Consider the following 24838-nt stretch of genomic DNA (forward strand, 5'->3'; position numbering starts at 1 on the left):
CAGTGGGAAAATCATTACAGCATGAATTATTTGCTGCAAGCAATGTGACCTTGCAATACACAAGAAACCATAACAAATGCAAATTTCTCTTCATAAATAACTTTCATTACATTTTCATTTCTGCTGACTTACTTTGTTCTTCACAGAAGAAAGACTTAGGACAGGAAGAAAGCAGCAGATGATAAAGCACAGAGCATCATTGTGTCACAGCATAAATATATGGTGTGCTCTTGTGTTTTTCACTAGGAGGTACTCTGTGAAGCTTCCCTCCGAAGGATGCCGCAAATGCTAAAATTTTACATGGATTCATAAAGCTAGTGGACAAAGACTTGCAACATCCATCACAGAGTAATATATAGTATCACAGCTGGCTTGTGAGGATGGGAGTGCTACTATTTTTCCATGTAAGTAGGGAGCCTGGAATGAAGAAACTTTTCCTAAGGTGTTTGCCCACACAAAGAAATGTTGACATCGTTTTGTTCAGCACAAATGCTCAGAACCTAGCAAGCTGGCTGAGATGAATTTAATACAACTTGTCCCAAACCTGTCAAGACATGACCCATTTCTTAATGTAGACTGACTTTATCTTGTTTATGAATTACTGATATTGACAGTAATACTCACTGAAATGTAGACTGAACCCTCTGCCATTTGGCAACTACCAGCATGCATGTATAGATGATGCACTATCAGGGATGATTTCTGTGGCACTGCTTGGTCTGTCACATGTATACATACTGGATTTGAAGAAAGCTCTTTAGTCAGAAAATATGGAACTCAAAATAAATAACTCAATCTTATTACCAAAATATCTCAGAAAAAGACTAAGACATAGGCACTGTGTACATTCCTTAAGCCCTTTTTCCTTTGCATGTCAGAATCACAGGACTGTTGGACTGTCTGTCTTGTAATTGCTTTTCAGAATATATTTTTCTCAATTCATCCTCTCTGGCTTCTTAGTTGTTGGGAGAAAAAAAAAAACAAACAACAACAACAACAACAAAAACACATTCAAAATGTGATTAATTGCAATTTTTATTGAATTTTAAAGCCACTAGAACCATAATGCTTCTCAGGAGATGTAGTGTTTTTTTCATCACAGACCTGTAAGCTCTCATTGACCCATGCTGGTAGTCTTAAAGGTCCGGGGTAACAGTATCAGTCCTGAGACAGCAATATTGAATTTTTTGTCCCTGCTGAAGCCAGGAATAAATTCATTTATAACGGAGTCCAGATTCCCAGTTTCGTAAGTCTTGTAGGGGAATTGCAAGCACTTTAAAGCATACCACACAGGAAAGGCTACATGAGATTCATTGTGTCTCAGAGGAAACATAGTTGTGACTCTAGACTAAATAGAAGTGTCTGAAACCCCAGATTCCTTAACTATGCTTCCTCTACCTTTCTGTACCTTGTGAATGAAACATGTCTGATGAAAATAAAAGGGAAAAGGGAAAGGGAAAGGGAAAGGGAAAGGGAAAGGGAAAGGGAAAGGGAAAGGGAAAGGGAAAGGGAAAGGGAAAGGGAAAGGGAAAGGGAAAGGGAAAGGGAAAGGAAAGGGAAAGGGAAAGGGAAAGGGAAAGGGAAAGGGAAAGGGAAAGGGAAAGGGAAAGGGAAAGGGAAAGGGAAAGGGAAGGGAAATGAAGTGCCTACCCGGATGTCGGCCTCAGCAGTCAGCCTCCTCTCCTCACTCCCATCACTGCTCTAGTTAAAGGCAAAATATTTTAGTCTACTACATTTAGGTGGTCCAAATAGTCAAAAATTTCAAAATACTTCAAACATAATGTTAATCTTACAAGACATATCAGCAAAAATGTGTCAAAACTGTAGCCTCAAAACTGCAGCTTTATGGATTCTTCATCATATGGACTATTTTGTGATACAAAATCTCTGTTGCATCAAGACCCAGTAAGAAATCCATATGGTTCCACTCGGGAATTGCCCTGTAGTGAACTAGGTTAGCTATCTGTGGGAGCAGGAGGGCAACGTCGCGAGGATCAGCCAGGCAGTCAGCTCCGCCACTCCAGATGGCAGTCGGCACTGTCATGTTTTTCACATTGTAGAGCGGTGGACCCATCTGAATGAATGGAAAAGGACAGTTTCACAGAAGACAGAAAGTAATAACAGGAAAGTGCTTGGAAGCAAGTTAGTGAAGACAAGACATATCTGGAGTGTTGCTTTAGCTCAACACTGCAGAGTCTTGCCATCAGGTGATTTTTCAGCACCATACCTCCTCACCTACAGTATGATTCTTCCAGTTAAAAACCATGTTAGTTTCTGAACAATTTGATTTTTCTTGCTTAAGGAAGCAACAGGTTTTTTTCTTAATCATGCTCTACCTCTGATATTCTTCTAGCCATAGAACAAGAACTGCCCAAGCTCCCACAGGACACAGATTTAACTGCTCACCATTTGTCTTGCAACATTAGATCAGGGTGCCAGCACCTTGCTTTCTGTCATGGCTAGAGAGAAATTACAATCTGGATACAGACTTCAGTTTCACAAATTTCAGACAGTAACTGGTCACATGGTCACTGTTGCTTTTACATGTCAGATTATAGCCTCCAGAAAAAAAAATGAAAAAAAATCCCAGCTGGTTAAGTGGAAAGTATCTAATACTTTATTCCATTTAGAAGATATTTGTAAAGTAAAGTTTAAAATAGAAAATACTGTTGTTCCAAGAGGTGATCCTGCTGACTTGCTGCTTGCATGCCCAATTTCCTTTGTCAATAAAGGACAATAAATTCAGTGGAATCGTATGTGACTAATGCACACAAGTGTGAATGTACGTATAAAGGAGGACCACAACTTTAACCATTTGAAGCAGCTCACCTGCCTATAGCGAAGACTGTTATAGATGCTTCCCCCATCATAAGCTCTCAATGCACCACTTCGAACTCCCTGCAGCAGATTCAGAAGGAAATGTTTTAAACGGTCAGAGCAATCATGGAAAAGTAAGCTCCTGAATTATTTGTCAATATTAGTCTTTTTTTGAGATTTGGAAATAAATTTTTCCTCTCTTTTCAAGTGAATTGAAGAACAGCATGAAGACAGACAGCAAAGACAGATTCCCAAAGACGAAAGGATTCGTCTGTGGTTCTTTCAGAAAAGAAATATTGATCACAAGCACTGAGTGCCAAATTTTGTTCTGATTATGACATTTTGGTTTCTTTTCTACTTCCTTGCAGTGGTATGGAATAAAGAGAAAGGGACATCTTTGGCTTAACAAATTTAGGAGTGGGTTGCACATTAAATTTTCAGGGGCAAACATGGGAGCATGGTCTAAATGAAATTACAGTTCTGTGGGGGTGCAATCAATTCAAAAGAGGAAACTGAAAAGTTAGTTTTCATCATTGAGCTGGTAAGATTTTTAAAGTGTATCTCACATGTCTGCCATAGGTCCAGTACAATTAATTACTATCATTATTTTGGATAAATGAACACAGATTATGTTTATATAGTTTGTGATTAACACCAGGATGGGAGGAAATGAAAATATGAAAATAGGATTAGAATTCAAAATATTGCTTGTAAACTGAAGAATTGGTCTGAAATGACCAAAGACATGTTGGTTGGAAGGAGCCTTTGAATATCTCTAAACTAACTTCCCACTTCTGGAACAGGACTATCAGCAACACAAAGTCAGGGTGGCCCAGCCAAGCCCTGAACAATCCCCTGAGACAGAGACCTGCTCTGGGGATCTGCCCCAGGGCTGCTCCCTGCTCCAGGGAATACAGGTTTTCTCACTTTCAACCAGAACCCCTTGAGCTGAAATTTGTCCCCATCACTCCTAGTTTTTCTCCTTGCCACTATTCATCAGTTAAGCTGAAATTCAGTAATATGTCATGTAAAACTTCATACATCAAGAAAAGCAAAACCAATGGTCATACAGAGAATGCAGACTAATGTGGATGAGCCACACCACTTTAGAAAATGGAGTGTGTTACAGAAACCACAAAGATATTTTTGGGTCTCTGAACAGCAGTAGCATGTTAGCAACAAACTGTGCTCTACATACAGTCTGTGGGACACACTACAAAGATGTACGAATTGGTGAGGAACCAGAAGAGATGAAGAAGAGGCTTTTTTGATCCATGTTCTACAAAGAAACGTACAAACAATTGGGTGAATTTAACCTAGGAAAGAGAGGATGAGGGCAACATAGCAGAATTTCAGTGTCATACAGGCTCTGGTAGTGACTGTTGTCCATGTCCACAATGGGAAGGATGAGAAATAATCAGTTTAATTGGCAGTAAGAGAATCTGTGTTATATATTATAAAAAACATTTCTAATTACAAGCACAGGGAAATATAGAAATTGAGTCCCAAAGGAGGCTGTGGTATTGTCATACTTTCCTTTAAGGGCAAAATTGGTCCATCCTTGACAATTGTTTTCCTGCACAGCGTTAGTGCTCAGAACAAGTCAGCATCCAACAGGTATTTTTCCCCTTCTTTCTGTAGCAGGTAATAGTTCGTGTGAGAGTATTTGATTCACAATCCAATAGATCCTAGTACTACCCAATCTTTCTGGCTGCTGTCTTTACCTTACCTGGATCTACAGGGTGAAGGACTGTTACCTTTTGATAGCCTGATTATCCCTACATTTTGACCTACCCAGTAAATCTGCAGATGATGTCCAGGAGAATCTCTGCTGCAGTCTGACCTCTAATGGCACTCAGGCTGCAGGGCAAGACTAGAGCTGGTCTGAAATAAGATCCCTGAAATGTGCCTGCTGGGCATGCAGGGTCCTCAGCTCCAAATGTTTCTCCCTGCAGCTCCAGTGCTTCTGGCCCACTTGTTGATAAACAGGTAACTCAAGAATCCACGTAGCATTTTATGATGGAGTGAAAACAAACCAACAAAGATATCACTAATACATTGCAGCAGACCAATACAAGAGACTGACCACAAAGGACTATTACGATAACCCATACTGTTTTGCACAGGGAAGTAGCTGGGGAAGTTTACCTGCAACCAGTGGATTAGATTTTGTACTGATGTTCCCGCTGGGGCGTGTGCTGCATACACATCTATTCGGCTCTGAAAGGTGTCAAACACATTTCACAACAGGTTTCACTTGGCTCCATGAAACAGGGCAGGCAAGGCTTTCTCTTTCAAAAGGATACCAAAAGCACTTTATAGATTTGTTCCTACATACCATATTTACATTCTTCCAGTTAAACCCAAAGAGCATGGACAAGAAGTTCCTGCAGGTCTTTGAATGGGTACAGAATTTCGAAAGGACCAGCTCACCCAAGATAGTGTGTGGTAGAAACTCTTTGGTGCCAAACATTTCCTGCAAAATTGCAAGCACGCTAATAAAACATGAAGATTCACCACACTTTTCCTCAAAGCACTACTACTTCATAGCTTCTATTTTACCTGTGTTGCCCATGTGTGGACCTTTCTTTGCAGATTGTTAAAAGTTTCTGTTTCATGATTTTACATTCATGACCTTTTACATTCATTGTACTTTTGCAGTAAAACACAGGACACAGATCAGAGTCTCCACATTAGTCTTATTGTCCAACATTTTGGTACTTGCTGCTTGCACATCTGCCCATAACCTCAACCCTCTAGGCTCTAATTCTGACAGAATATTGTGGAGACAAAATTTAGGACAGGACAGAAAGATTCTGGACTGATACATATGATCCCCTTCATTATGAAAACAGACAGAGCAAAAAGTTCATCTCTCTGTAAATGATTTGAAATTTGCTATGTAGGTCATTTCAGAATCCCTATGAAAAAATACATTCATTATGGCTATGTGGAATACAGTCTGTGCAAAGGACCAACGTACCTTGAGACCATAGTCAGAAAAGAATGCTAGCTTTTTAAATGGACTTTGAATAAATGCGACTGTGGCCACAGGTGCTAAAGCAAAGTGCATTTTAATTTTCTGAGCCAGGTGAGGTATAGTGGAAAAGGCTATAAAAGCTGAAAAAAGAAAAAAACAAAGAAAAAAAGTGGCTTACTCTGTCAAGGCATTCAGGTACATAGTTTAACTTTAGTAAGAACTGCTTTACAGATCCCAAAGATAACAGAGACATCCTACATTGCCATAGGGTCAGTCAACAAGACTACTCCTGCTGAACTTTTGTCTCATCATCCCAGGGTGGGCTGTGATCCAGCCCAACTTTCATGTGTTCCTGTTGCTCAATAGCTGGGTCAAGATGACATTTGCAGACCAATCCTTTCTTGCAGGAAAATTTGCTGTTGGCATTGCTTCACAAAAGGCTGCCTGGGAACCTTTACTAGTTGGAAAGCATCAGGCTTAAAACCTTCCTGATCACAGGTCCAAGAGTGGGTGCTGAAATGCCATCTGCTCATTCCAAGAGTTAATTATTTTTCTAACTGTATTGGCCAAAACCCTGATCTGGCTAGCAACAGGAATTGTTCTGAAATTTCTGTGAGCAATGCAGAGCATGTACCACTTTATTGATGATGGGCTTATATCCGTATTCAGTTTCCAGCGCAATGAAAAACAAACAAAAAGAGAGTATGGCATATCTAGTTAAAACTAGAAATGTTGTATAGCAGAAAGCTGTTCCCCACCAACTTACCTATAGTGGTGCCTTGTGAATGACCAATGTAATATAACTGCTTTTGTCCTGTTTTCTGTTCAATAATGTCTATAATTGCTGGGAGGTCATGTTTAGCCATTTCATCAAAGCTGCAGAAGGAACAGTTGCTGTCTTACTTGTATGTGGATTACCTACATCTAAATGACAGTCATCAACAAAGCACAAAACCAATGGGGAGGGCAGGACAACCCCACAACTGTCTCCATGCTACTTAGTATGTCCTTTGGTAAACACATGGAAAAATACTGCCCGTGAGATGTATTTTGTGTCCATTCTGAGACCACTCCTAACATTTTGGGTAAAACACTTGTCTTCCCCTTGCCAATTAAATGTATTATTTTGCAAGAGACAAGAAGGTCCAGTAAGACAATCTTTTCAGGTGTGGGTATGGGAACTGCAGGCCAATGGAGCAAGGGTCTGACTTCTGAGGGTATTAAAGACATTGAACTGCACATGGTTTTTCACCATTGCTGAAAACTGTGTATTATGCACCTAAAATAAGAGGACACTCTTCAGTTCAGCCTGATTCATTCCTCCCCAGGCTAGAACAGCATCACTTGAAAACAAAAGAAGCCATTTGTATCTCAGTTCCTCAAAGTACCGCTGTTTACCTGAAAGCCCAGAATTCCTTTCGTTCGGGAGAGAGGACCTGATGTCGCTTGCACCAAGTGTTCCCTCTGCTGTTTCCTATCCAAACATCATAGCCAGCATCCGCAAGAATGAAGCCCAGACTGTTGTTAGGCAAATTGGTAACCCACATGCTGCCTTCTGCAAATAAACCATGCTGCAGAAATACAACAGGCCTTGGACCTGAAAGACAGGCATCATGACAACTTTTTTTTTTCTTTTTCTTTTTTTCCCCCAATGCTGTCTGACAACATTTGAGACAGCTCGGGAATTCTTTTACTTTTTAAGTGTACAGAAGTTTGCAGTTCTGCTTCCCTTGATTTCAGTAAAACAAGTTCGTTAGGTAGTAGATGCACCAAGTGCACTATACCTCAAAGCGCTTTGCCCTTTATTCCCCAACGTCCTTTCTCATCTTCTCTGTAGCTAACCTATCACTAGGTAAGTCAACATCTAGAGCTGGGGGATAGTATACAAAGAAACAAAACAAAACAAAACAGTTTTCCCATTCTCCTTATTTTCTCTAACCCCCTAAACAATGCTGGCAGATCTCTGCTCTCAGAGCTACAAAGATGTGCTTGTGAGCTCTTTGCTGTCATGATGAATTTCAGAAGGAGGCAGAATAAGTTTTCCTGTCTGGCCTATCTTTATTTTGGACACATTCCAAGGGCTGGGAGGATGAACACCCAGAGGCAGGGAAGAGAAACCCTTGTCTCCCACACCCTGTGGCAGGTCCCTAATTACTATCATAAATATGTATAACACATAATTTGTGATTACTATTATAGGAGCAATAGATACCATTACTCTCCCTACTCTAGATAAAAGCAGCTGGTGCTGCCTTTTCAGAGACATCTCATAGCACCTTCTTTTGTCTCCAATCTCCAAGAGCACAATTGGGTCAAGTATTTTCAGAGATGCAAGCAGATTGGTACCTATGCTCTGCATCTCAGCAGGCTTCTGGCAGAGTTGTTTTGCTGGGAGCATTAGTAGAACTTGGGTACCCAGGTAACTTTGTAGGCAAACACGGAGGTGCCTGGAGAGGTGAGAGGATAAGAACAGGAGGTTCTGGCTGAATATGAGAAGCCAATGCTTTACTGTGAGGGTGACAGAGCACTGGAACAGGTTGCCCAGAGAGGTTGTGCAGTCTCCTTTGGAGATATTCAAAACCCGCCTGGATGCCATCCTGCGCAATGTGCTCTAGGTGATCCTGCTCAGTATGGGGGTTGGACTGGATGATCTTCAGAGGTCCCTTCCTACCTTGGCCATTCTGTGATTCTGTATTTCTGTGACATCCCTTTTCAGTTGAAATTTTGGATCTAGAGTCTCCCAGTTTTGCTCAAGTCTCTTTGTCCTCGTTTCCCTAATCTTTCATCCTTTCTTTCCCCTCTCCTTGCTCCCTGTGAGCAAAGGGATCTCCCTCAGGTACGGTGACTTCTGCTCTCCCCTCATTGTCACTCCTCATAGGACAACAGGGCCCCATGGCAGATGTTCAAGGAGTATCAAACTGCTCTGCCAATCTGCCACACAGCTGCAGGACCACATACTAGGAGAGAGGCTCACAAAGAAAACCCAAGGTGTGCATGGGGCACTGGTAGTTAAGATGGATGGTCCACTCTTCACTGCCAGGACTGCAACCTGCTGTGTGCATGGAGCATCACCCACTCTCAGGTCTCCACACAGGGGAGAAAACATCACTGCAAGGGATCCACTCTCCCTACCAAGTCTTGTTGATCAAAAGAGACATTACAGATACCAAAGTCATGGCATGTCCTTGGGATCTTGAAAAACCTCCTGCACAAGCCCCAGTATTCCAGTCAGAAGGCAACAGCTTAAGGTATGGCTTTTCCAGTATAGCACAGATTAATTTTACCTTTGTTTCCAGCATTTCCTCTCCCATAAGGAATTCTGTTAATCTGAAGGATATATCCATCTTCAGTCACCACATCATACTCCTCACTGGGGTATCCCCAGAAGGAGACCATTTCACTTTGTAAGTGAAAAAAGCAAAGTATAGTGGTGCTCGCCATCAATGTAATCCATAAGTAAAAAGTTAAAAAGTTTAAAAAAAGTTAAATTAGTATTTAACTACTGATAATTTATATGACTGTTCCCACACAACTACTGCCTCTATTCCATCTCTGTCATACTTACAATGTTCATATGTGCTTCTGGATTCTTAGAAAATAGAAAATCAAAGAGCTGCTGCCCAGATACCATCCCATGGGCCAAGGACATCAGAGCTAGAGCCAGCCACATCCTCGGTTTGCCTAGAACAACATATTCACTGTGTCACTGCTATCAGAAGCAAGGGAGCCTCATAACACGCCTGCACTAACAGCTTTGATTTCATACCACCTAGATGCTCGCTTGAGTGTCAGAGAGAAACACTGCTCACTGACCAAAGCTCAGGAGACACCAACACACACACACAGACACACACAGACAAACACACACACGGTAAAGTACTACCTGTGCTTTCATTGTAAGCCATCAACAGGTGATTTACAGCAGTGAAAGGAGAGACATGGGCAGGAAAATACCTCAATGAGGGACTCAGACTTATTATGTTGGTTTAGATGGTCTTAAAGCATTAATGTGTGTGCAGTGGCTCAGGAAACACTTGCTAATTGGGATATTCTCAGGGAGGTGGAATGGGATTTCAGGAGTTCTAGTAAGGGGCAAGGGAACAATCCTTGTAGTCTCTACAGACCAGTGGAAATTGCAAGTGTGTTAAAATACAGCATCACATGCCTGATCTTTTTCCTGTTATTTTTGATTAAAGTATCTCTTCCACTCAATAGAAACCAGAAGACACCTTTGGGCCCCAGCCTGTCATGCAAAGACCCTGACATGGTGGGGATCAAGGGATGTTTGGCTCTTTCTACACAAATTTCAGGAGTACAGCGCAAGACATGTCAAATATATACTTGCTAAGTGTTTAGTCATGGCTTTAAAAATGAGCCACTACAGTGTCTTAGGTTCCAAGATACTGGGTTGGACAGGGAACCACCAGGGTGCCTTCAATCTAAGTTCTTCTGTTCTGTTCTAAGTTCTTCACTTCTGTCAGTGAGTTTCTGATTTTGACCAGCGTCCAGCAGCGAGTACAGCCCAGCTTGGTGCCAGGATGATACAGTTATCATATAGCCACTACAACATCTAATGAAAGACTGTCTCCCTTATGTAATTAAAATGTGTTTTAGGTTGTTTCCCAGTTCTCAGACTCTGAGCCAGACCTTCTTTAATAAGCACACAAAGGATGTAGGGGTCTATTTGTCATAGAAGTTATGACATATTGCAAGCCACTTCTCCTTATCTGTTCCCAACTGCGTTACAGGAAATGGTAAAACTGAGCTGCTGCTCTGCCAGGGAGAGCTTTGTAACATTGCAATGCTGTTTGCATCACCTATTAAGTCAACTGTCCAGGTCTACCCAGGAGGCAGAGTAAGGACAGCAGGTTGATTTTGATTAATCTTTTAAGAGCCAACATCATATTCACTCCCTAAACAGAAATAATGAAAAGAAAGCCTCTAGTCACTTGCTCTTCTCCTCGATTATAGTGAAAATGACAAAATTAATTACATTTCATTTAGAAAAGGACACTTGTAAGTGCCAATCTGTATGTGAATTGTATCACCGTACTTGGGATCAACATACCTTCCAGTGCATCTAGGAGTCAATAATACTGGTAGGAGACTGGTTGAAAACCGTTTAAAAATACTTTGTGCACTGGAAATTTAACCTTCCACAAGGAGTGATGAAAGCAAATGGGAACTTCTTCCCCTGTGCTTCCCCTGGGTAGTCTGTCGTTTCACCTGTACTAGGCAGAGAAAGCTGGGGTAGACCAATCTCTGATTTGACCCAGAAGACCAGGCTTCACTCCCCTCTCATCAGCCAAACACAGACAGTTGGGTTGCAGCCGTTTTCCTTCAGCCAGAGCCATAAGCACCATTCACATACACATGCATGCTTAGACAGAAGCCCAGCTGTACAAGTATTTTTCCCAGACCCACCTCTAGAAAAGTGAAGGCTACCAGCCTGGCTGAAGGGTCGCACAGCTCCCGTGAAAGGAGCCAGTGAGATGTCAGTCCCTCTGATGGACGGGCAGTACACGAAAGCAATGCCGGGCACGCTGAGTCGGCAGGAGATGAAGATGTGGCACACAGCGGCAGCTGGGGACCAATCCCCACTCCACGCTGGTGTGCTGCACAGCACTTGTCACCTCTCTTAAGACAACTCTATTTGAACCATCTCAAGGGTGGGGTAGCAAGAACAGAGAAGAGTAAATGTAAACACATTGAGATGTTAAACATAAATCATTAGGCAATACCATACTTCAGAAAGTATGGTTGCCCAGAATTTGTTTATGCCGGCCTATTAAATATTGTTTAGGCAGCAAATAATTATGTAAATTTAAAGGTGATTTCCATCAATAAAGTGATTTAATTGATAAGCCTGAAGAAAGTTCCCAGCTTCACATTCCAATGACCATTTTACTTATTTATTACAAGAGAAATTGTTAAGTTCTTGCAAGGGACAACTGGCATCTGAAATGGCTTTCTGATAGCAGATACCGTATTTAAGAAACGATGATATGCCAGACAGAGCTCTACAACCCTCTGTTTTATAACAGTATGGACAGAGCTGGTGAATGTGAATTTAAGATTAAATCCCAGGCAACCATTTAAAAAGATCTGTAGTTGGACTGGCTGGGGCAGCATTAACTTTCTTCATAGCGCAGAGATGGGACAAAGCTAGGGCAGCTGATGGCGAAAATGATACTCCATACCATATAATGTCATGCTCAGCAATAAAAAATGGGGAAGGGCGGCTGTTCCCCAAGGCAGCCATTGCTCAGAGACTGAGCATTGGTCTGCTCGCAGGAAGTGGTGTGTGATTGTCTTTGCATCGCTTGTTTATATTCTCTTCCCGTCATTTCGCCTTTCCTGTTTTCTCCACCTGTCCCACTCTGGGGGCAGAGGGAGCGGAGCGGGTGAGCAGCTGTGTGGGTGCTTAGCTGTTGGCCAGGGCTGACCCACTGCAACATCCATGTTCTTCACACCCGTACGGGAAAGCACAAAGAGCACCTAAGCTCTACCGTACGTACACGCGGTAGGCAGGTGCATCTCTTCACATTTATCCTTCCCCATCATCCGTGTCAGGGCTGTGGCTGTCTTCTGCCCCACATTCAAGGATTGATTTGCCTTGAAATCACAGTGCAGGATCAATGGGGAAAGATGGGTCCTGACCGTCAAACTGGAGCGGACCTGGTATGTGTCCAAGGCACGTTACAAGATGTGGTAATGGGTCCGCTCTTTAAACATAGCCATAGTAAAAAAAAAAATGCTCATCATTTAGAGACTTGGAGGTTGCTTCTTGCGTCTTACTTTTACAGTACAGAAGCCACACTTCCAGGAGTAAGACACCTTTGTCTTTCACCTTCTGAGGAAACTGATCATGGAAGTCTGTACTCTGGGGCAATGGCAGGGCAATTCTGGTTGGGCTCATCTAGAGGCACTGTCCTCCCTGAAGGATGTAAGGCTAAGGTTTCATTCATAGCCAAGAGTCCCACGGCACCTGAAAAGTGATAACATTATCACAAGTCTTGCAAGATACTTAGGCCTCTCAAATCTCATATACAGCTCTTGCTAAACATCAAGGAGAGGCCCTTGAGAATGATCACATAATCATGGCATCAAAGAAGTGTTGGTGGGAATGGATCTTCAGAGATCTTTATGCAGTGTCCCACTAGACAGAACTGGACCTGGCATCCAGGTGTGACCTCCCTTGTGCCAGAGATAACTGACTGAGATCAGGTGGCCATGTTTCCACTCCTGCAGCCTAGTCTGAAGTTCTCTGTCTTTGCAGCACAGTTGGCTCATACACAGTTTGACATCCACCACCACTCCCAGGTCCCTTCCAGAAAGGCTGTTATGCCACAGCTCCTAATGAGTGTGTTATCATGCCCTGCCCTCATCCAGGGCTTCCTATCACCCACACATACTTAAGTTAGGTGTTTGGTCCTGAAACAGAAAGATGTCACACATCCAAGAGTCCTCACCCACTTCATGGAGCTTTTTCTTGCAACACTTTTACTCTCTCTGCTAACAGTCCATAATGGTCACCAAGTGAGCACAGAGTGCTCTGTACTATTCTTGTTTAGGTGCTTTCACCACCTATCACACTCAAGTTTAATAATCTTTTTCTATAAAATCACTGCCAAAGGTTCTGTCTTGATCCTTAATATTTCTGTTTCGGTTCTCTTAATCCTCTTCTCTCGTCCATACCTTCTTATTTGCCTCCACCAGGACACAATTTACCAAGAAAATGCACCAAGAAACTCTACCGATGTAGACTTTCTTTACCAAGAAACTCAACTTAACTTTCTCACAAATTAAGCTGCCAGTGAGAATCCAGACAAACCTTCAGTAAAATAAACCATTCCCAAGCAAACTTAATGTATTTGGTCATTTGGTCTTACACAAAACGTTTATGAGGTTTGAGAAATCTCATTTTCCTGAATAAACAAGCAACAAACCACTGGTCAGCCCACCGGCAGAGATATAATCGCATGATCCAACATATTTTTTTAGAGGAAAGCAGCTACAATCAATTTCCATTCAGGACCTCTCATGCCTCTAAGCAAGGCTGCATGCAAAGCTCAGCAGCACCCTGAGCCCAAGGACCACAGGGGACTACAGCTTTGCCACAGCTATGTCCAGTACCAAAAAGAAAGGCACAGCTGTGAAGTGCTTCCTGAGCTTTCTGCACAGTGCACCAAGAGATGGAGGGCACCCACAGCAGGCGGAGTGCAGAGCACGGTGCTGGCCTGTGCTCCCTGCAGGAGGTGCTGTGGAGAGGGACACATCCTCCAGCACGGAATGGTGTAGGCAATGGTATCAAGAAGAGGAAACCTCTCAGCAGTCTGAATTCACAGCCTGAAACTTACATGTTGGAGGGTCAGCTGAGTGGTCAATTTCCTTTTGAAAAAAAAAAACAAAGTTGAGGAAGCCCTAGACTCAACAGCACCACGCCACAACTCAGACGGCAAAGGGTGACAGGGGCTCCAAACTCTCTCAAAGAAGTGCCTATTAAACATCTGCCTCGAGGCCAACTCTGAGCTCCCATTCAAAGTGAGTACCATCAACACCCTCAGCAGGCAAACGCAGTCCTTTAGATGCAATGAGCTCCACATAAGGGGTTTTACATCAATCTGTTGCAAGACACGTGTGCTGAAGCACCAGGTTATAGTGTCTCCCATGCTCCCATGATCCTATCTGCAGTTCTCTGGCACTTCTTCCCTCACCTACGCAGCTCAGTAAGGATGGTAATCCAACCATTTCACTGTCACCCACTCTCCAGGCTGGCAGGATAGGAATGTGTTTTCCTGAATTGTGGCCACGAGGCAAACTGTTGACAGTGTGTTAAAGGTGGAGGGGCAGCTCTGCAAAGACAACAGGTGAGGTGAAGTTCCTTCAGCTTCTGCCTGTGGGCTCCAAGAAGCCACAGCAGCAACCTAATAAATTTAGAAAATGCTGGTTGTCGCCTGCTGGTATCCGCTAGTGTGCTATGACCATCGTTGAGAAAATTTCATCCTTCTCCGGGTGCATACCTGCCACCACCCCTCAGCATTATCTACTCCACTCTCAGTACATTGGGATCCCTCTTTCCTAACATCAAGCCATAGCTTCTTGCAAACTTCAAGCTACTGCCAGGTACAGTTATAGGAAAACTTTAGGTGCTGGAGATGGCCCATCAGCACTTTCTGGAAGCTGTCAGACCCTTGAGTAATTCTTGCTGGGTAGCACCTCCAGGTGGGCAGGTTTTGATTACTTTAGAAGCTGATCTTCATCAGGGTGGATGAAGCCCCGAGCATTCCCGGACAACTGGTGCAGGGCTGGCTTAGCATGCGTCTTATCCTTCACGAACTCGCAGCCTTCTACATTGTCACGCTCCGCTTTCCGGGCTGAATGCTGTGGGACAGTTTCCCATGGCAGGCCGAGCTGCGTGGATGAGCCCCAGCACACATCCCACCCACGCTCCCCATCACAGAGTACTGCCTCCCCTGGCTCAAACGCCACGCGTCACCAACTGCACAAAACCCAAGAACTCAAAAACAAGCAAACTAAACACAACGCGGCCTCGCCAGGCAAGGCGCGGGGCTGCCGCGGGCCCTGAGGCCGGGCAGGGCCGCAGCGGGGAGGGGAGCGGAGGGGGGCGGTGCCTCCCGGCGGCGGGGCGGGGCGGGGCGGGGCGGGCGATGGCGGGGGTGCTGGTGGTGGGCGCGGGGCTGACCGGCGGCGCCTGCGCGGCGCTGCTGCGGGGGGCGGTGCGGGGTCGCGTCGTCGTGTGGGACAAGGCGCGCGGCGCAGGTGGGCCCGGCGGGCTGGGGCTGGGGCTGGGGCGGGCGGGGTTGGGCCGAGCCGGGCCGAGCCGAGCCGAGCCGAGCGGGCGTTGCTTGCAGGGGGCCGCATGAGCACGAGCCGCAGCGAGGGGGACGCCGCCTGCAGCGCCGACCTGGGAGCGCAGTACGTCAGCCCGCGGGCGGGGCGCGCCGGGCCGCGCGGCAGGTGAGCGGCCCCGGCCCCGGCCCCGGCCCCCGAGGGAGCGGGCGGAGCGAGCGCCCCGTGCCTCTCCGCGGCCCCTGCCTGCGCCCCTCCGCTCTTGGCGGTGCCTCTGGGGCCGCGGCGGTGGCCGGGCGGAGGCTTTTCTCTGTTGGCGGCGGTTGGGGAGGTGAAGGTGGTGCTGAGGGAGTCGGGGGCAGAGCGGGCGGAGCGGGAGGTCGCCGCGGGCCAGGCGGGCTCGGGGGCGAAGTGACCTTCCTCGGGACGGCACCCGTGGGTCGCCGTCGCACCTGCTGCGCGGGGCCGGGTGTGCCCACCGCAGGCACGCCTATGGCGGGGGCGGCCCGGTGCCCCTCTGCGCACAGGGGCGTTTTTTGCCGAGGGCTGACGTACGTCGGAGTCCCCTAGACCTCATGAAAAAGGCTTTAGGTGCCGGAGAAAAGCGAGGTGTGAAAGCAGAAGCGGGGATCCTTGTGTTTTGTGCCTAGCTTCTTGGGGCTGTGAAGTCTCCACCTCTAAGAAAAGCTGTCACTGACTGCGGGGATAGGGAGAGATGGCGTCCGTTGGGATCGGAGGCCTGCTGGGGCTTGCTCGTGGCACGGGGCTGTGCCCGGTAGGCTTGGGAGGGGAGCAGTGATGTAACGATGGGAAGCTGTCAGCAAAGTGGGGCGTTTGTACCAGAACCCGGGAAAAATCACGCGTGTTTCAGGCGTCCACATACAGCTCCTGGAGCATTCCTGCACCCCACAGTGAACAGATGGCAGTTCATTTTGTACTGATGTTCAAAGCTTTAATAAGAGCCCTGTATTGCGTGTTTCAATCAGTCGTGAAACTTTCTGGTCAGACGGCTCTCTAGCAGTTTGTATTACAGGCACAGTAGGTAGTGTTGCTGTCTTACAAGAGGCTAGCCCCCAGTAAAACAGCAATATCATTTGTCTTTATACTTGAGGTTCCTGGTTGTGCATAGTCGGCCCGAAAAACAGGGAGACTGCAGAACAGTTTTTATTGATTTGAAAGTTGGGCTTCTCATCTTTAATTGCAAAAAGTAATGGCAGCTGGTGTTGGTTTTCATGCAGTGAGTTTTCATCTCTGTCATTTGCTCTTTTTAAGCTTCTACGATGAACTTCTGTCTCATGGCATCTTGAAACCACTGACTGCACCCATTGAAGGAATGGTAGAGAAGGAAGGCTCTTGCAATTACATGGCACCTCAGGGCATCTCCTCAGTTGTCAAGTATTATTTAAAACAGTCAGGTAATTTTTAGATGCCTTTGTTTGAAATTAAAGTTTTTAATTACGATGTTTTTGATGGCATTCTTGAATGTTCTAGTTGGAGATTTAAATTTGAAAAATTGTTCAAGTTCCTTATTTGTTTATATATGTCTTGAAGTTACTTAAGTAGTTAAACGTGTCTGTGAACTTTGGAAATTTCCAAGTCCTGCAGGCACTTCACTGACTTCAGCTGCACTGCAGGCATATGAAAAATGTCTACAGATGTAAGAACTGTAGGACCAATAGCCAAGATTATATTTATCCTGTGTGGTTAGCAAGTCCTATGCAGTTAGGACAGAAATAATGTAGTGGGAGTAAGATGACACTGTTTGCACAGGTGATTGAGAAGATATTTAAGCTGCATACAACTTGAATAAAGTGAGTGTTTTTTTTCCACAAGCAGCTGGGAGCACAGTGGTGGGTTACATCCTGTGTTTTGAAGAAATGAGCACTTAGTATGTAAACCTATTGTGTTGAAAGCTCTTCAGAAAAGACTTGAAGAGAAGAATATCTGCTAGTTTAAACTGTAACTACCACAGTAGGTGGAATGTGGCAGAACCACAATATACTGCTTAGTGAACTAATTTATCTCTGGTTTGAAGAATGTTAGTTTTATGAGCAGTCAAGCTTTGCACGTTTCATGGGACTTTTTTAATTAGCTGTTCTTTTAGTCCCTAATCTTTCAAGTAATTATGCTCCTGTCTTCCTGTATGTGGGATGTGCTAAGGGGGACAGTTCTCTCTTTCAGCTCCTGGATGTATGCTTTGGTCCCTTACCCTGTGCCATGTCCTGTGCTCGTCCGATTTCATGCTGAGGCAGTTCAGCTCACTAAAGCCACAGGAAGCGAACCTGTCAGAGAGCAGCTGATAGTTTTCCACCTGCTTACTGAGCTGAATCATGTCAGTAAGGAGTCGGATGAATGCCAGCCCTAACAGAAGAGAGTTACAAGAATTTTTCAACCAATGAGGATCTCTTCTTTAAATGTCCTATGGTGGCTGTTAAATTCAGCAACCTAATTTGTGAAACTTTGCCCAAAGATCATCTGTGTGCTTTGCTGTTTGCAAGCCATCCACTTACTAAGGGAAACTACTGTGTATTTCTCCATGGAATCCAGTTACATGTATTTAACTCTTCTTTTTTGAACCAGGTGCAGAGGTCTTCTATGGATACCACGTAACTCACATCTCTCTTCGAGATGGGAAATGGGAAGTCTCCAGGAAAATGGGACCACCAGAACTGTTTGATATAGTTATTCTCACAATGCCTGTTCCACAAGTTCTTCAGCTACAAGGTGACATTGTAAACAGTAAGTTTGTACCTCAGAACTGCAGGTATTGAGCCTGAAATGGTAATTGAGCTTCAAGTATAGTAAAAAAAGCCCTCAACAGTCTGAGCTGCCTGTTAATTTCTGCCAGAACATGATAAATCTCAAACTGATAGGAGATGGGTAGTTGTGAGGCTATATGTGTTGTGCATGAGCAGTAATTCTAGATGGAAAAAAATCTCTGCAAATTTTTGCTGAGTCACTTTTTCATCTGAGCTTTAATTCTGGGGGGGGCTTCCAAAACAGGATAGTCTTTTTGTAACTTGAAAATAGTTACCAAAATGGACAAGATCCTCAGCTAGTCTGCACGTGATTGTTTCCTTGTTGCTACCTCTTTGTGGAAGTCTGATTTTTTTAATTTTTTTTCACTGCTGCCCTTGGTATGTTTGCACTTGGGATGACCCAGGGACTAAGACTTGAATAACGTATGCACTGCAGGGAAAATCCCTGGGGCATTCAGTGGGACTAAAATCATATGGCCTTCAGGGGACAAAAAAGCTGGGAGCAGGGCTCTTTGATCTGTAGTCTAGGAGATGAAAGCCTCTCAGACCCTCCAGCTTGTTTGCTGTTTCTGGCTGTCCCCTTGGGGGTTGTATTTCCCAAACATGATTAAGTCTCAATTAACCTTTGATGCTTAATTGGGGTAAATGTGTTTAACAGTGCCACGGAGGCTTAGAAAGAGCAGCTTTGTGCTGAGAAAGGAATGTAAGTTCCAGTCTGGACAGCTTTCCCAGCTTAGGTGTGTTATCTTGGCCTGTGGCTTGCAGCGCCAGCTTTTCTCTGAAATTCAGCTGGTGAGCCCTGCTCAGCCATGTTGGCACTGTGCTGGTCAGTGCCTGTCCACAGCATGCTCCCTGCAGCATGAGGTGCCGCCCTGCAGGGGAGCAGATTTGTTGCAGTTACCACAGACCTGATCCACATTAAGGAGTCCTTGCAGAAGGGCCTCATGAGGATTTCCAGGAGAGGAATCTCAATGCAGCTCTTACGGTTGATGCTGAGCAGAGGCCAGGAGGCATAGCCAGGCCTGCGCTGGCTCTGGCAAAGCCATATGAAGTGCACTGGGCTTCATTTATTGGTGGATAGGTGGATTTATCACCTCAGCTGCAGTGTTGTACCAAGGACATGCTGCATCTGGCTCATAAACTCTCGTTGAACTGAGTGTGCTGGCTGCAGTGTGGGGCAGCCACATGACTCTGTTTTGAGTCAGTTCTGGTCTGACAGGGCTCGTTGCTTCTTTGCTGCCAGATCCTGAAGTAGACACTTTAAAATTTGTGGGTTTTCCACTCTCTGGTTTGTAGCAGCTCTGCCAGCACTCTAAAGATGAAGAGCTGACCTTGGCTCCTTGTGTTGTGCTGTATCTTTTTAATGCGTTTAAATACATGTGTGCTTTGGAGGTGTTTGCCATCATGGCTAACTCTCAAGCTACTCCAGTTCAGTTAGGTCAGCTCACAGTGTGTCAGGGCTTCAAGCACCTCAACAGTCCAGACTCTACAAATGTATTGGGACAGGCCTAAGAAGGTAGCAGTTTGCTTGGTGGTGCGATTAAAAGGGCAAACGATGCACTGTGGTGGCTCTGTCCAGCGTCCCTTCCAACAGGGATTGATAGTGAATGTCCTGGGAATGGAACAGAGTAACTAGTAGTACTGTCTGATAATATACTAAGGTAAAAATGTATTGCTTCATGAAACTCACGTACTTGGTACCCTACTTGCTCAATGTCACTTTGAGAGCAGTGTCTAGAGGAACGTGCTCGGGTATTGACTGCGTTCTTCACTTTGTTAAAGCAGCAAGTGAAAATGTGGGAGCAGATTTAGTGGAGTTAGGTGTATATTCCCTGGCATCTTGAAAATAATTTCCAATTTACATGACCATGTAAAAGATGAGTATTCTGGAATAAACTGGATTTAATACACAATTACCATGCAATTTCAGTGGATGGGGACTGAGTGATGATTAAGTATCTGTGGCATATGTACATCATATGACTTTGTGGGCACTCTGGGGCTCTTACATTGGTTGAGAATGCTTTAAAACATTTTGAAATAATGGTAATATAAAGAAAAAAATGATAAAATTTTCCAGAAACCACTGAAAGCAGAAAACCTTCAAGTATGTACCAACTGTGCATTCCTGCCGCCTTTTGAAAACATTGTTAGGGCAATTGGTTTTGAAAATTGAATCCTTTCATGTCCAAAAAGAAGGCAAGTCCCCTTCAGAAGACGTAGTTAAGGCGAACGGTTCATTTCACCTGCTCTGGTGCTGGAACTGTCAGATGTTGTGAAAAACATCTTTATCTTCTGTATAACTGCAGGATTAACTTCTACCCACGGGAACCCAGCAAGTCTTGTCTTCTCCTCCCTTTCTCCCCAGTTCTTTTTCTCTCTCTGCCTTTACTCTGTGTGGGACTAGTTTCTTTGCCAAATAGAGATTCCCAACCGTTAATTTTTCATCTCAAGGAGCAGGGCTGACTCCCCATACCCTGGAGTTCCCCAGCATTAGATCTCTTGGCTTCTGTGCTACTGTTTGTATAGGCTAAGAAGTGAGGGGAAAATAATCAGGAGAATATAAGGGAGATGTTCCAGTGCCTGAACAAGGTCATGGTATCGGATCCTTCTTGACTTCCAAAGAGTCAGGGTGCATTACTGTATCTCCAGATCTCAGCCTTATATCGACTGTGTGTCAAAGAGCTGAGTTTTGGTGACAGAGAATTAGGGTTTCCTGGATCTGTCTCACTTGAGAGTTAACACGCAGTTTCATGGTGAGTTCAGGCTGGTGTAACTGGACAGCTGCAGAAAAGAATAGTCCTCTTCTCTTTGTGCTGACGTTGTCCTGCTTTTGCTGCCTCTGTCAGCATTAGTGAGTGGGTGTCACACTGCGAGTCAGATCTGCTCCCTGTTCTGACCCTGAGCTGACTGTGACAGTGTAAAATGCACTGTTTTTCACTTGACTGTATGAGTTGACCTGACTTGATGAGTGTCTGCCTGCTTGCTAGTGTTGTTAGCCTGCACATCTTCTGAACCTGCCTCCTTGCAAGGAGAGGAGGACAGTCCCTTGTGTGATCTGATGTTCCGAGAGCGGAGAAAAGATGTTGCTCTTCTAACGAGAAACATATTTGTACATTTGCAATGTACGAACTGGCAATTGCAGCTCCTCCTGGAAGGGGAGGTTCCTGCTTCTCATTGCAGACTTCCCCCTTGCTGTCACTCATGGTGGGAGGAATCACTTCACTTCTCACTGCGCTCTGCCACAGCTGCAGCAGGAGGTGCCTCAGATACATCCAGCCGGAGGGAGGGGGCGACTTTCTGCTTCTAGCAACAGCAGCCTGTCGGGTCTGCTCAGATGGCAAGTGCAACTGCCCTGAGACTGCAGGCAATGGGATTAAAGCGAAGGGGGGATTTAGGAGTAACTCTACCTTAACTGTTGATCCTGAGACCTTTATTATATAGAAGACAGACACTGAGGCTAAATTAAAGACATAGACTGGCAAACTTGGGGTGATGTTAACTCTGCCACTGTTCTGGTTGCGATGAGCGGTGTCAACAGAGAGCGCTTTGGCCATTACCCCAGCAGTGATTGTAGGCCGTGTTACAACCAGCCTTCACTACATACTCTGCTTTGCCTTGGTGTTGCCATCCCTGTTTTGACAATTTCTTAATTGGCGGCAGCTACTTCAAAGATCTTTAGTATCCTTGACTGTTCTCCTCCACCACTTGCTCTGTGAGGTTGCCCTTAGAGAAGTCTTTTCACATCAGTTTTGCTGCATGCTGGAGACTCAAGTGCTCCCCATGGACCCATGACAGATTCCATTTTGGCTACTTAGGTATAATTGGATCTTTCAATTCACAGATAAATTAAGTTTTAAATGTATTTTGATTGAGGAGTTGTTAGCATTAATGTAAAGATAAAGGCTATAAAATAAGTGATGGTGCATGGGAACAGCTGTGTGGAATAGGTGATGCTTTGATCCACTAGCAAGCACTGGAATTAACCTTTGATACACCTGCGTTTAAGAACCCAAGTTGGAGTGTTCAGATGGCTAATCAGAAGTGGAAAGTCACCCCTCGCAGAAATTCACCCTTTTGCTGTGTAAGTCTGGAGCTTAACTGTCACAGTAGTACTCTCCCCTGCTTGAGAACATTTAAGTGTTTCAATATTGTATTTTTAAACAGTGGTCCCATAAATGCTTGCCTTAAATGTGTAGTATGTTTCTTTAGTAACAAAATAGTTTGGGCACCTATGGCAATGCTTTCAGAGATGTGTCCTGAAAATTAGGCCTCTGTATTTGTAGATAAGTGCTTCAACAAAAGCATCCTACAGGTGCACATCGTGGGTTCCTCTCCCTGGCAGAGCTGCTGCGCGTGACTGGGCTGAACAGCTGGGACCTGGCAATCGGCTTAACCTTAACGTAGGTGCCTTTGGGTCTGGTGACTGATCCGGGCTTAGACTGGCGAATGTTTTCCTTGGTTATTATTTTAGACATCTTCAGTATTCTGTTGCAGAAAATGAATGAGATCAGGTTTATAAATTTGAAACAGCAAAATTTTACCCTTAGTGAGATGACTTACTAGTTCTTGCATTTGTGTTCTGGCTTCAGAAATGAAGGCAAGCAGTAGGGAAAACCACACCTACTTCAGGGAGGCATTCTTTCCCATCCCAAGTCCTAAAAATCACTGTCTTTTATTCATGTGATACTCAGAGAATTAAGATTTTGAAATGGTGGGAGATGCATCCTTCCCATCCCCAATTTTATGTTCAGTGGCAAAGTTTCCATTTTAATACTTAGAGCTCTGCAGACAGAATCTTTTGTTAGGTTGGTATATTAGTTTGGGTCTTTTCCCTGGTTTTTAACCTTTTAGATGAGATTGAACATTGTCATTGTGAAGCTATAAACATTTAGGAGGAGACAAACATAGGTGGCCTTTGGCAACCTAGAATTACCATTTACAATGGTCTGTGTGAGAAATTGCTCTTCCAGAGTTCCTTCTTTTATGGGTGTCATGCCAAAACTTAGTCTGATAAATGGAGAAGTGTGTGTGTGGTATACAAATCTCTTATTTTGTGTATATATATGTATATATATAAAAAATATATATATTTGTGTGTGTGTATATATAAAAATATTTTTTTTTCTGTTGTATTCTTCTGTTTGTATTCTTGGAAATGGGCCAGCATTTATCAATTTTTAAGTGAAGAAAGTGACTTGCTATGGTCAGTCTTTTTAGACTTATTCATCTTTGTTCATCTTCATTTTCAATCTCTGTTCATTTCTTCTACAACCATCGTGCCTAGATGGACATACCAGTTGCATGTTTAGAAATAGCAGAGAGAGAAGTAATACTAGTGCTGCTGTAAGTCATAAAGTCTCTTGAGTTGGTAGGCTGTGAAATGGGCATTGTTAGGGCTCTTTGGTGTACTGATATCTGATGAAATTACCATTCACTGGTTTGCTTTGGTTGGTTTCGATTCAGAAATTGTATGTGTTCTGTCTTTATTTGAAATTACAGTAGAATTGCCAAACAAAAGTAATCAAAACAAAAAAAAATCTTTTTGCAGTGTGTTCATTTTCCTTTGCTTTCTTTTCTTTACATAACGTGGTATGGCAAGAGTTGGTGACTTTCAAAGCTTTCTAAATAGTTTAGTTCTAGTATTAGGTTGAGGCAGAAGGGGAAAATGGTTAGCTTCTTGCAACATGTTTGGAACAACAGTAGGTGGCAGCAATCAAATAATGTTTAGGACATTCCGTTTGCATGACTGTATCTACTGGGCTTACATGTATTTGGACTTTGCATATTTTGGTAGTAATTATTGTGGTTATGTGGAAGTTAAAGATGGATAAATGTGTTTGAGTTTTGTAATGTAAATTCAACGTCAAAAGAAAAATAAACGTGCTTAAAAGCAGAATCTTTGAAAGGTCTAGATTTTACAAATACTTATCTAATAGTATTTCAGACATGCTGGGCTGTTTTATTGGCTGCTGATGTTAGAAGAATCAATCAATAGTCACAATTTTGCGCATTTTCAAATGAGATCAACAAACTTATCTTTCAGCTCTGTTTTTAGTAAGAGGTTTGCAATTAAAGATCTCAAGTAGCTTTTATTTGTGTGTTTGGAATATTTGTGTGTTCGGAATGTTTGTGTTAAGTTGCTTTACTTGGAATTTAAAATTACAGTTCTGCGTGTTTAATCTGCTAATAAAAAGAAGCGCTGTTGCTTTTGTTTTAAGCCTGACCTGTTTTTTCATCAGTGTAAATGTCCCACATGTTTTAAATAATACAAGCTGATGAGAATATATGAATAAAATAGGACTACCTTTACACAGGGAGGCTTTAAAATGTGAATTACGAATGCAAAACTTTGATAACTTTTCATGAGTCTCAAGTTCTTGCTGAGCACTTTCTGTGTATGTGTTTATTTTTGGATAGGATGATAAATTCTTCGTTTTGTAATTCCAGTTTCAAGCAATCTTAGCAG

At 43.9% G+C, this 24838-nt stretch overlaps 2 protein-coding genes across 9 annotated transcripts in view; one reads left to right on the top strand and one right to left on the bottom strand.

The window, feature by feature from the left end:
- Positions 1 to 314: 314 nt before the first annotated feature.
- Positions 315 to 15437, bottom strand: LOC106030180 (lipase member K-like). Of its 2 annotated transcripts, XM_067000344.1 has the most exons (10): positions 11222 to 15437; positions 9364 to 9478; positions 9082 to 9200; positions 7196 to 7394; positions 6564 to 6673; positions 5801 to 5937; positions 5156 to 5293; positions 4966 to 5037; positions 2830 to 2898; positions 316 to 2074 (listed from the first exon to the last, which is right to left on the bottom strand). In XM_067000344.1, exons 2-10 carry the CDS (start codon positions 9465 to 9467, stop codon positions 1844 to 1846), a joined length of 1179 nt encoding a protein of 392 aa, XP_066856445.1. In that variant the 5' UTR covers positions 9468 to 9478; positions 11222 to 15437; the 3' UTR covers positions 316 to 1843. The 2 variants fall into 2 exon arrangements, with proteins under 2 accessions (XP_066856444.1, XP_066856445.1); XM_067000343.1 differs by lacking the exons at positions 9364 to 9478; positions 11222 to 15437 and having other exon boundaries at positions 315 to 2074; positions 9082 to 9253.
- A 2-nt stretch (positions 15438 to 15439) lies between these two features.
- The window catches only part of RNLS (renalase, FAD dependent amine oxidase), a 105166-nt gene continuing 95767 nt past the window's right edge, over positions 15440 to 24838 (top strand). For 5 of the 7 annotated variants that reach the window (XM_067000336.1, XM_067000337.1, XM_067000338.1 and 2 more), the window contains exons 1-4: positions 15442 to 15580; positions 15673 to 15778; positions 16883 to 17025; positions 18191 to 18349. In XM_067000336.1, coding sequence (XP_066856437.1) covers positions 15469 to 15580; positions 15673 to 15778; positions 16883 to 17025; positions 18191 to 18349 — 520 coding nt within the window. In that variant the 5' untranslated portion in view covers positions 15442 to 15468. Of the gene's footprint in view, positions 15581 to 15672; positions 15779 to 16882; positions 17026 to 18190; positions 18350 to 24838 lie in introns of all 7 variants that reach the window. The other 2 variants (XM_067000342.1, XM_067000341.1) reach the window with 2 other exon arrangements.

This window comes from Anser cygnoides, chromosome 7 (assembly GCF_040182565.1).
Source record: "Anser cygnoides isolate HZ-2024a breed goose chromosome 7, Taihu_goose_T2T_genome, whole genome shotgun sequence".
NCBI classification, from domain to species: domain Eukaryota; kingdom Metazoa; phylum Chordata; class Aves; order Anseriformes; family Anatidae; genus Anser; species Anser cygnoides.